General features: G+C 34.1%; 1 protein-coding gene across 1 annotated transcript in view; it reads left to right on the top strand.

Moving 5' to 3' along the window:
• The window catches only part of LOC106882711 (uncharacterized), an 82,119-nt gene that overhangs the window by 16,889 nt on the left and 51,586 nt on the right, over positions 1-13,644 (top strand). The window contains exons 6-7 of the mRNA XM_014933474.3: positions 3,271-3,737; positions 5,448-5,903. Of these exons, the coding sequence (XP_014788960.2) occupies positions 3,271-3,737; positions 5,448-5,903 (923 nt within the window). The remainder of the gene's footprint in view (positions 1-3,270; positions 3,738-5,447; positions 5,904-13,644) is intronic.

The following is a 13,644-nucleotide window of genomic DNA, read 5'->3' as shown; positions in this document are numbered from 1 at the left end:
TAAGACTACAGGAGAAAATGTCCAAGGTGTCATGCGGTGGGACTAAACCCAGAACCATGTGGTTGGGAAGCAAGCTACATACCATACCTGTACCAATATGTAAACAATCATGATTTACAAATTGTGGATTAAATATTTGCTTTCTTTACTATTTTCTTAACTTGTTTAATTCATTCCACATTTTTCTGTTTTAAAATGAAACTTAACTAACATCATAATTCAAATCTGGTTGAGTTTGTGTGGTTAACCAATTTTTTTTATCTATCATTTACCTTATTTCTGTAATCTCTGTTGTTGATATTTTATCATCCAATTTTCTGTTATTTTCCCATTGATATATATTTCAATTTCTTTACATATCTATTTTTGTCCCAGTTTAATATACCCTCCCCCAAATTTTTTTTAGTATCTAATCCAATATACTGAAACTCTTTTATTTCAAATAATTTATGAAACCTGTCTATAACCTGAGTCTGAAAGATTTTTGACTCTGCAAAGCAAAAACCAATATGAGTAGCAATGATACCATGTGGTTTGTTTCCATAATACCATGTAGATATGATCTGATCATATTTGGAGGCTACTACTGCTAACTTCAATAATTCCTCTCTGGTTGTTAAATACCAGGATCTTGAAGCATCAGATAAGCCATATGTACATTTTATAAGTTTACACATATAATCTGAAGGCACACTGACCTCTCGAGAGGCAAGGAGGGATCCAAGTAAATTGATCTAATTGTTTGCTCTGTAAATATGCGGCTTTAATATCCATTGATTTACTTAACCAACCATGAAATGCTATAATTCATAATGTTTTGCATAGGCCATCTTTTGAACTTGTGGGAGAGTCATTTCTAAGATTGGTTTCAGATTTTGGCACAAGGCCAGAAGTGGACAAGTCGATTACATTAACCCTACTTCTCAACTGGTACTCATTTTATTGACCCTTGAAATGATGAAAAGTATGCTAAGTATTTTGCCTGGCATGCTAGCGATTCTGCCAGCTCACCATCTTAGACTCATTCTAATATTACTAGTATTTCTGTCCTGAAAACCTTTTACCATACACCTTAGCTCTACAGATTTGTTTATCAGTTAATATCTTATTTGTATAAATCCATTGCATTCACCTTAATCATGTACCTGCATATAAATTTGATTATTTGCTGAACTTTCAAGTTCTCTTTTCTTTACTTTATCTAAGTCAGTATTTGAGAAGGAGGAGGAGGAAATCATTACATTTTCCTCATCTGAAGGATGCTTCTCTTTATCTTCATTTATTTGGCATTCATTTACTCCATGCTCAAAATCTAACCAAAATGGTTCACCTTGTTCCATAACCGCATACTTTAAATATTTATTTTTATCTGTTGCTTTACCTGTCTTACTTATTACATTTAATCTCCTCTATTCTGAATTCTCATCCTTTGTAAGTTTACATTGAATCATTTGTCTTGGTTTTGAGAGTACAATCATCTTTGGAACAGATTTTTGTTTAGGTTGTCTATTTCTTTTTTCTTATAGTTTGATGCTTTTCAATATTGTCATTTAATGTTGTTTCCAGCTCCTCATCTATATGACTCTCTTCATAAATAGATACTTTGGGAGTTCTGTTGCACTATTTTCATGAAGTAATAAAGTCGTTATTTTTATTAAGAAGTATCAAATACAATATGTATGGCTGTTATGAAATGGCTTTGTGAGTTATATTGAGTTAGTTTCACAATCAGTCATGTAATTAGATCAAAAACAATACAGAATTCCAAATGTCACAAAAATTCCTATTTATGAAGTATTCAGGCCAACAGATTTCAAATAAAATGTACTTCATTAAATACAGTCAAATTATCATGTGTATTCATATAAAGCAAAAAATAATAAATAATAATCAAAGGCTTATTTTTAACCCTTTAATATTCAGATTACTCTGTCAAATGTAATGTTTATTTATTCACATTATTTTGAACTAGTTATGCATTATCTCATAGCTGTGAGATTTCCATGATGTGACTCTTTACTTTAGGAATGATATTATAGGGCAGGTGTAAGATTTGACTGGTTTGAACATGAAGGAGGTAGAATACAGGTAGTTTGAATGCTAAAGGTTAATGGTCAAACATTTCAAATTGTAACAATGGGAGCCTAGTAACTTCTCTAACACTGATAGAATTTTTTTTTATATGTTGTATATATTATCATTGGGAATGCTTGTAAACTGATTTGTGTGATAGACTTAGTGACAACAATGTCGTATTTCTTTCAAAAGTTTGGAAGTTGTTCATTTTATGTCTTCTTCCATGCCCATACAGGTTAGAAACTACATATTATTTAGACATTGTTTCTTTTACAGCCAAATTCCCTACTTGTTGCTAAAACTTACTTGTGTTCAAGTAAGGAAGTTTTCATTCCATTCAGAGCTATCAAGCAATTTGTTGACATGGAAATGTTAACATGTAGCTGTAGCTCAGAGAATCTTTTTTTTTAAGAAGCATGGAAAATAAACATTCACATAGACATACATACATGCACATGATACCTATGTCAGGCTTTATATAGTTTTCTAAATTCACTCAAGGCATTGGTTAGTCATAACTGTAGTAGAAGACACTTGCTCTAAGTACCATGGAGTATTACTTTGAGTGAGATTGAGCTTAAAAACACATGGTTGCAAAGTGAACACAGTCATGCCTGCGACTCAGAAGAAAATGAAAATATAAACACACAACACTTTAGCTTGAATAAAACACGCATTATAACTGATTTTGTCAATTTAAAATTTTAAATCCATTATAATGAAAATAACGTCAATTGAATCGAAATATTAGGGACTTATGGTAACATATATGACAATATCTTGGTGATAGACTGAGATTATGTTTAGATATACATTTATGTGTTGGAGAGATGTTCTTCAAAGTAAGGTGAGGAGTGGTAAAGTTTATTCAAGTCAGATGTTTACTGTTGACGCATAGTGTGATCATTGCACTTGATTTTTAAAAATTCTGAGACAGATTTTGGTGGTTGTTGGGGGAGTGTGTTGCATATTTCGTGGATAGAACCTAAATTTGAAGATAGGTGAATAAATAAATATCAGCCACACTTCAAATTTAATTGATTGTTAATTAATTGTTAAACTCCAAAGAGATTAAATCCCTAATAAATCTGAAATTCGTACTTGATCTGGAAATGAAGAAAAATAATTTTTATAAACATATTTCATTAAATATATTATATGTTTATTTATTCATTTATCTGTTTTCTTATTCAGAAGCACAATCTACAGAAAATTAAAATATTGACCAAAAAGATTGGAGAAAATTTTTTTCTAATTCCTACTGCAAAAGCAAATGACTCTAATCCAGCATATTTAAATATGTTTAAAATTGCTGAAGATAAATGGCAGGTGCCTGTTATATATACTGGAGATGCTTGTGAGACATTTTCTGTGAATGTTGTATTTGATTTTGGTATAAAATATTTACTTTCTTATCCAATTGATGTAAAGATTAGCCCTGCTGAAAATACTAAAGATGTTAAGACTTGTTTAAAAGCATCTACAAATACTCAGTTAAATGCTACTAATCCAGTTGATTTAATGACTAAATACAAAATCCCTGAAAACTTAGTGTTGAATGAACACAACACAGAATTAACACTAAAGAAAGACAACTATGTTGAAACGATGCACACTTTACTTTATGCAGAGGAAATTGCTCGCAACACCATCATATCAAGGTAAGATGTACAATGTATTGGCATAAAGTACTCTAGACAATTCTCTTTTCATTACACATTACATCTGTGAATTTTGTTTCAACCTTGACTCTCCCCACTATCTCTTAATATACAAGTATACATCTTAATTCTTCTCTGAAAGGCTCTCTTCAAGTTACACTTTATATTTCAAATTCTTTCTTGGATGTGATGTCTACCCTCAGGTAAAATCTGATTTCTCGCTTAGACATTAGCAATAAAAACTTCTAGTTATCTTAACCCAAAGTTTCTCATCACCATTTCTTTAAGTTCATTTGTTTTCTGTGTTACTCTCCAACCATTATCAGTGGTTGAACTATCTTTCATTCTTGGTAACTTCAATGCTCACAGATTTTTTTCTTCAATCTTACATTCTTCCCAGATCAGAGGTACCCAACCTGCTAGAAATCTTCCTTAAACTATACTCTGTTTTAAAAATGAGATAGTGGATAGTGTATTCTAAAGTATACTACTTGTAAAAACAAGGCAGAATGATCAAGTCTTGAACGTCTATGATAACAGATTTACTTGAACATTGTTAAAAACTGCTTGTGCATGTGCCAAACATTTACTTCCCTGCATTGCCTGCATCACTTAGTCTCATCATTTATCTGTGTTCATGATAAACTTACTGACCTTATAAACAACCTTGTTCCCACCTTGTTTTTACTTCTAAACCCAACTTTCATTCTGCTATTACAGTCTTTGCTACCATAAGATCATCTGATCTGTAGATAATCAAGACAATTCACTTTCCATCATCCATCATATGACACAATGGTTCCTGTTCCCTGAACCCACTGGTACTGCAAGTCAGCTAACTGATCCGAGTTTCAATAGTTCTACACTAACTTGTTTTGCCAGCAAATGTGCTTCGTTTCTGATCCATTTGAAGCAACTAAGCTAATAACTAATACTATCTTCCTTAGCATGTCCAACACCATCCTTCAACTCAACTAAATCCCACAACTATAAAGTCCCTTGTTTGTTCACTTACAAATACCTACAACATCTTAAGGGAGACCACCACCAGAAAGATAAAGGCGGCCTTAACTGTATTATATGGTGTGTAAATTCTTTTGCCATCCAGATTATAATCAAGCTTTCTAATCTCATGTTAGTAAAGATCTTTACTAACTTTTCGGAATCCCCTAACCACTTCTTAAAGAAATGGTCTCGTAAGTAACAATCTTATTGATAGAGATACCTTATTTGCTGCCTATTTTTCTGTTAATCTATACTGAATTCCAACAACAATACTTTTTCCAAACTCTCCTTTTTAAATTACCTGTCTTGCCACCAAATCTTAAAATTTCTTTGATTTCCCCTAATCAACAAGATAACTTGACGTTGATAGTATCTCTTCCATAACTAGTGCTGTTCTAGAAATAGAGATGTCTAATATTCGATCTTTTCCTCAACATAAGGATCTGTTCCAGCCTATGGAAGCATACAGAACTTTTTCTCAATCCTAAAATGGTTAATCCCTCTCTAACTGATAATCATTAACCTTTCACTCACATTATTAAAATCTGAAACACAATGGAAAGTTGTAAATGTGATAGTTATTGTTGATGTTACATAATTGCTTACTAAATTTTTTGTCACATAATACTGATATTGTTACTTCCCTATTTATTGATGAAATCCTGGAGTTATGAATGACCATTTGTTTGTTTCATTCCCTTTCAGATATAATTTTAGATCTGAAATGAAGATTTCCAATTATATTAATGATGCAAGTGGTACGTTTTTCACTGATGTTGATGGATCATTGTTTGGCATTGTCAATTTCTCTGCTTCACTCTTATGTGGAGATCAAGATAATTTGGTTTCCAAAAACTGTGAAAGTGTACTTCTTTTTTTGACAAGTAACAAAAATAAATTCTATGAAATCCCCATCACCATGAAAACAAACCCTCCATTTTCTGGTCTTCAACAAAGCACTCTTTATTTGACCTTTAATAAACAGCATGTAATAAATTTAAAACTTGAAAATGGGAATTCCCTTGATGTAGAAATTCATTTCAAGTTAAACAGAAAAGGCTTTTTAAGGATGCATCACGCTATAGATAGTCTAATATCTACAGAAATTGTTTTTCCAAACACTTGTACCATCCCTTTGGAAAACGAAAACCAGGATTACAGGTATGTTTTTTTTTAAATCTAAAATGCATTTTTTGTCAATGTCATTAACTAAATACATGATATATATCTAATTTTTTTAACCCTAAATAGTTTGGTTATATATATGGAATAAGTCACATATTGGTGCTAAAAAAATGTTATGGTTTCATTGGGAAAATAGCACCATAATTTGGAATGTTTTCTGATATAAACATTAGTCATGTGAAAGTTCTACAACTGTTTTGAAATTTTTAATTCTCTGCCAATAAAACAAAAGTGATATGTTCCATATCTTCAGCACTTATAAAATAACTCACTTTATTTACATACATACAGTGTCAAAGAGGATATGTGGGTGTGTGTGTGTGTGTTTGCATGCGCGCGTACGTGCATGGGTGTGTGCATCTTTTATCTTTTACCCGTTTCAGATATTAGACTGCAGCCATGCTGGGGCACTACCTTGAAGAATTTTAACCAAACAAATCGACCCCTAAGATGGTTAGGGTTGGAAATGGTCCAACAGTTTATTAATAGGAATGCGAAATTTGGTAAAAACAATGAAACGAATTATTACGTAGGAAAGTTATTGAAATATTTCTGGTTAAGGGGAGGTAATAACTAGGGTAAGTGGCCATAATTAGGGATTGCTGGTTGCAGTACCCCTCGCCCCTCCCCTCCAAAAATTAGTTGACTAGCCTATCTAACAGCTAATTGCTTAAACGATCTTTAAATCAGTCAGCCTAGTGGTCAATTAAATGAGTAAAAGTAGATATCCCTAATAAAATTCGTGGGTTACAATTTTAAAATTAAAATACTTGCAGATTGTTTTTACAGATGTAAGCTTTTACTACAATTTCTACATGTATTCATTCATACACAAAAAAAAAAATTTTATTTCACCATACATATAAGTGCATATGCGCACACCTACACAAATACATATATGTTGAAAATTGGTATATATACACAGTTTATCTATTCTGGTTATAATAACATTGTTAGTAATCTTAAATTTTATCTTCATACAACATAACAATATTGCTTATATACAATCACCCATTGTACCCCATGATAATTTCCTCTGTATTAACATCATAGGTTTTATTAGCATCTTGCCCCTTTAACTGGTAATTAACATCTTCATTTAGGGTCTTCCCCTACCCAGCCTCCTTTATAGACAGTCACTTATACATTTTCTAAAATCCTGACAAAATTTATGACCATACCCACTCTATCTATCTATTCTAAAATGACACTATCCTCTAGCTTTAGATTTGCAAGTTGATTAAAAATAGACTAATACAGTTCTATATTTAAGAGATGGGGAATTATGTACATTATTTACAATTGACGGATATTTGTCCTCATCTTGTTTGCTGTTAACACAATGTATCGGCTGATATATCCTCCAGCGTTCATCAGGTGTCTTGGGGAAATTTTGAACCTGGGTTCTCATTCCTAAAGTATTTTTCAGTGTTGTTAATATTATTATTATTATTATTTATTATTCAGGTAGACAGACTGTGGACCCTATGTGAAAGGCCTCTCCAAAAAGATACAAAAGATATGCGGCCCATATGACATCAGGGCAGTATTCAAAAGTAATACAACACTTCACAAATATCTCCTTCGAGTAAAACCACCAATAGAAGACAATATGGTTAAGAACTGTGTGTACTCCATCCCATGCAGCTGTGGTAGGTTATACAAAGGCGAAATATGCCGCCCCCTTAAAATAAGGGTAGAGGAACATCGTAAAGCTGTGACACAGGGAGATATTGATAAATCAGTATAGCTGATTATGTATGGAAAAATGGAGACCACCTCCCCCTGTGGGATGAAGTTAAAATAATAGATAGAGAACACCACTGGAAAATACGAAAACTAAAAGAAGCAGCACATATGCTAGGACACAACAACCTCCTAAGCAGACCGAATGCAGATATGAACAGCATGTGGGAACCGATATTAAGGAAGGATAGGAGAATATTAGATTTATAAACCCTAAAATTCACTCCATAATTGCCCACGGGCATATGGCATAGTGGTTAAGAGCGCAGGCTACTAACCCCAAGATTCCGAGTTTGATTCCAGGCAGTGACCTGAATAATAATAAATAATAATAATAATAATAATAATAACAACAACACTGAAAAATACTTTAGGAATGAGAACCCAGGTTCAAAATTTTCCCAAGACACCTGATGAAGGCTGGAGGGTATATCAGCTGAAATGTTGTGTTAACAATAAATGAGGACAAATATCCATCAATTGTAAATAATGTAAAAAAAGACTAATAAATTAAAAGCGAACCACAATCATTTACAAGCTATGACCCTAACAAACTTCATACAGTTCTTAGAAGTGTAGTATATTCTGAGTCACATTAGTAGCAACATGGACTTTCTCCCTATTCTTGCTCTATTAGAGAATTTGAGTAAAATTATATTAATGTGTCCAACTGGTTAAAATTTTTTTATTTATTTATGCAGCTGAGGATAGCCCTGCATTTAAATTGATGCAATGATTGCATTGTTCAATTAAATAGAGCTACTCGAAACAGTCATACCTCTTGATATCCTGTTGCCTTTTTTGATGTGTGTTTTATGTTTATATTTGGTGTGTAAATGCTTGTGTGTAGCAGTCAATATGTGCTTGTTTGAGTAGTGTGTGCATGTGTTAGTGCATGAAGTGTGTGTGTAACCCTATAACGTGCATATGTATTGTATATGTTTATGTGTGAAAATTGTATGTGATTATGCATGTTGTGTGTGTGTGTTTTCTGTGTTCAGACATGTTACATGCCTGTGCATTGTGTGTGTTTTTAGGAATGAATACTGTGTGTTGTGGGGGAATGCATGGAGATGGAATAGGGGTTGAGAGGTATTGGGTGCTAGTGTGTGATGGGGAATGTGCATAATGGTGTGTAGTGTGGGTACTGATTTGAACAGTGTGAAGGGGTTTTCATATAGTGGTATATGATGAGGGTACTTGTTAGTGTGTGTGTGTGGGTATTGGGAGGTGTTGGGTGCTAGTGTGTGTGGAGAGGGAAGGTGCATGTGAGTGTGTGGGTGTAGTGGTATGTGGTGTGAGGACTGAGTTGGCAGGTGAAGGGGTGTAATAAGAATGGAGGTGTCAGGCGTAGGGTCTGGATGAAGATATATTCTTTTACTTTTTTACTTGTTTCAGTCATTTGTCTGGAGCACCACCTTAAAGGGTTTTTAGTTGAAGAAATTGACCCCAATACTTATTCTTTGTAAGCCTAGTACTTGTTCTATCGGTCTCTTTTACTGAACTGCTAGGTTACAGGGATGTAAACACACCAACATCAGTTATCAAGTGATGGTGGTGGTGGGAAGCGGGGCAAACACAGACACAAAGACACATACACATAAATATATACACACATACATATACATATATATATATATATATATATATATAAAACAGGCTTCTTCCAGTTTCAAGAACCTGGTAAAGGGCATTAGCAGGAGAATCTCCAACCTATCTTCAAGCAAAGAGATTTTTGAAACTGCTGCCCAGTGCTGTAATGAGGTTCAGGCTGCCTGCAATTCAAGGATAGAATTAGTTATACACCAGACTCTAATCCCCTCCAAGAGAAAGCGCCACCAGAAAGTATTGTGGTTCACACTGCCCTTCTCTTTAAGTGTTAAAATCCAAATAGGTTCACCAAAATATTCAATAGGCATACCCTTAGAATTTCCTTTAGCTGTGCATCAAATGTTAAAAAGATTTTAGTAGGTAGGGCCACACTTGAGACAGAGGCAGGATGCTCATGTAAGGGTAACATATGTCCACTGGATGACCACTGTATCGCAAAGACCATTATATACAAGGCAGAGGTAACAGACATAGGACCAAATGTGCAAAAGTATGTGGGAGCAACTGAAGGTTCTTTCAGAGCCCACAAGTCCTTCAACATCCTAGAGAGACTTAATATCACAACCTTGGCTAAGCACATTTGATGTTTGAAAGAAAGCGCCACCAAGTACGGCATAAAGTGGAAGATTCTAGAGAAATGTAAAGCATACTTCAATAGCAGCAGGAAGTGCAGGTTATGCCTGACTGAGAAAAGAGTGATTTTAAAGAGCACCCAACACCTTGACATTTACCTGAATAGCAGAACTGAAATTTTTAGTCCTTGCCCACATGAAGGGAAGTACATCCTATCATAACTGCATGTCCTTCCCACCATGACTATAATCACCAGTTCCCCAGCTTCAGTCCTTCACCAATACCTGGTAGTTAGGCAAAGAGTTTGACCAGAACATACATGAATGCACTCACAAACACACACACCCCAACATAGCATACACTACCCAACAGCCTTTTTCCATCCCCCGCAATATAAGTTCCCACACATTGTGCCCCTACACACACTGCATGCACACATGAAGGCCCCACAAATTTAACCAATACATAAAAGAAAGGAAACACTAACAAACACAGATGTGTATACCCACACTCCACTGAAAAGGTTATACACATAGTACCACTACACATATTCAATTTCCACAAGAACAGTCTTAAAAACACACTTCCCATAAACTTTTCCAGAAAACTCTTGGTGACTTGCAACAAACCACCTTCAGTAATGATGTTTTGGTACTAGGGACATAACTCTTAACCATCTCCTGCTTGATTCATTCCATCATCTTTTTCAAAGCAACAACAAACTGGACATGTTTATTCACTTCCAACAATAGAAAGCAACTGCCATATTTCATTTCATAATAGCTACCTCTGATGAGCGCAGTGTTACATAATCAGACTGTTAGCTAACACTGTTGAATCCCTAGCATGAAACTGATTGGTAAGATCAGCTGTAATGGATATATATTATACACCTCAATTAATATATCTATCTATCTATATCTATATATATATATATATATATATATATATATATATATATATATATATATATATGCGAGTAAAAATAAATACAAAAAAAGGTGGATTTTTTTGTATGATTGTGTATAGAGGAATATATTATTTTGCTTAAAAGAGTTCCAACACTGTCTGTTTTTTATGTTTTATTTATATTCCTGCAGAACTAATGTGGGGTATAGAATATGGAATATACAATATATAATATAATATACAATATATAATATAAAATAAAATAAAAATGGATGGCACCATGAAATAAAGTATTGAATGTAGATGAAATATTGAGTGTTCAATATAAAGGATCAAATATATAAATATATAAATATAAATATATATATATAAAGGCGACTCGAGTTTCAGGGCTATTTCCCTTCGTCATGGCCGGTATGACAGTCTTTAACAGACTGTAATAAGTTGGCTGGTTTTCTGTCTTTTATACCAATTCCTTTGGATGGCAGCAGTAGGTGTCTGGCTATTTTTAGAATTGATGTTAAATCTATTTTTAGACATGATGATATTTTAATTTATTGTTTTGTGTGGGTTGTAGGGATAAGATTTTTAAACCGCAGTAGGTGTTTGGCTGTTCTTAGAAATGATGCCAAATCTATTTATAGAAATGATGATATCTGAGAGATTTTTTGTGTTTTGGTTACAGGGATAAGATTTTTAAACCCCAAGTAAGATGGATTTAATCATTGTTTGTTAAGAGTGGGTTTGAATTTCTTAATAAAGTCCTTTTCTTTGCATTTTCTTTCAATTTCATTCCGGTTGTAAAGTTTATGGAATGGAAATATAATAAAAGTTTGATGACCACATGTTGCTAGATGGTTACTCAGTGGTATTTGGCGGACTTCTGGGTTTTTAATCTGTTGTCGATGTACCCGTGAGCGTTCCGATAGTGCATTACCTGTCTGGCCAACGTACAATTCTTCACAATTAGGGCATTTGATGCAGTAGATTAGATTTCTACTTTTGCAGTTCATGTTCGCATTGGTGAATATTTTCCCTGTTTTTGTGTTCATATATGGGCCGGTATGGATTGATCGGCATGTGCCGCATCGGCTATCATTGCATTTGGATACAGTGAATGTTTGATTTTTGTTGCTGAGGTCAAACCTTGCCTTTGTTAATAGTTTTTTCAAGTTTTTAGGTTGTCTCTTACTGAGAGTTATATTTTGATCTGTAATGATATTTCTCAATTCGTTACTTTGTGCAAGGATCGGTAAGTTCGCTTTGGCGATATTAAAGATGTTCTGGTGGCATGGATTTTGTGTCACTATAAATGGAATGATCTTTTCCTGTTTGTCTTTTCTTTGCGGTGTCCTCAATTGTTGTATGGGTATTTTCGAAGCCCGCTGAATACCATTTTCTATGAGTCGTGATGGGTATTTTTGCTTCACCAGAAATTCTTTCAGTTCCATCAGGCGTTGATTTCTGGTCTCTATATCCTCTACAATAGTACATATTCTCCTGGCTAGGCAGTATGGTATGTTGCGTTTTGTATGGGGTGGATGGCACGATTTAAAGTTCAAGTATTGGTGTGTGTCTGTGTGTTTGTAATATATATCTGTGGTAATGGCGGTGTTCTTTTTAATTACCATTATATCTAGAAATGGTAATTTGCTACTGTTCATCTCCTTTGTGAATTGGATGGATGGGTGTAGGTTGTTCAGGAGGGTGTTAAATTCCTCCACAATGCTTTGAGGTTTGGTCCAGATTATGAAGCAATCGTCCAGATATCTCTTCCATGCTTTTTCTATAAGCTTCCTAAATTCGGTGTTATATCTCTCCTCTATTTCCTGGTAGAGTTTTTGTTCCAAGTAACCCATCACCGAATTCGCATATACATATATATATAGGAGTGGCTGTGTGGTAAGTAGCTTGCTTACCAACCACATGGTTCTGGGTTCATTCCCACTGTGTGGCACCTTGGGCAAGTGTCTTCTACTATAGCCTCACTCCGACCAAATCCTTGTGAGTGGATTTGGTAGATGGAAACTGAAAGAAACCTGTCATATATATGTATATATATATATGTATGTTTGTGTGTCTGTGTTTGTCCCCCCAACATCGCTTGACAACCGATGGTGGTGTGTTTACACCCCCATAACTTAGCGGTTCAGCATAAGATACTGATAGAATAAGTACTAGGCTTCCAAAGAATAAGTCCTGGGGTCGATTTACTCGACTAAAAGTGATGCTCTAGCATGGCCGCAGTAAAATGACTGAAACAAGTAAAAGAGTAAAGATATATATATATGTTGTCCCATTTTTGTATCACCTAACTGTCCGGATGTTTTGCATTCTTGTCCCATTTTGTATTTTTCTTCTATATATATATATATATATATATATATATATATATATGTGTGTATGTATATATCTATATATATAAAAATGAGAATGTGTGTCTGTCTGTCTGTCTGTGTGAATCCCTAAAACTCGAGAACTACGCAACCAATTTCATTCAAATTTTACAGATGCCTTACTTAGGGTTCCAGTTGTGTTTTAGTCAAAAAAATTTTAACTTCTTGCAGAGTTCGAGCCCACAGCAACATAATATCTCCTCCACTATTTAAGTATTATGTGTCAAAAGTGAAACAAAAACACTCATGTCAAATACTTTCACTTTAAAAATGAAACTATTCTACTAACTGAAACAATCACATTTCGATACTGTAATGACAGATACTTTCAGAGAGAGAGAGAGAGAGAGAGATGTATATGTATACATATAGATGTATATGTACACGTTATTCCACTAACTGAAACAATCACATTTCGATACTGTAATGACAGATACTTTCAGAAAGAGAGAAAGAGAGAGAAAGAGATGTATATGTATACA

The sequence above is a fragment of the Octopus bimaculoides genome, chromosome 5 (genome assembly GCF_046866305.1).
Source record: "Octopus bimaculoides isolate indiv1 chromosome 5, ASM4686630v1, whole genome shotgun sequence".
Lineage (NCBI taxonomy): Eukaryota > Metazoa > Mollusca > Cephalopoda > Octopoda > Octopodidae > Octopus > Octopus bimaculoides.
Note: the sequence above shows the minus strand (reverse complement) of the source record. Positions and strands in the feature narration are given on the sequence as shown.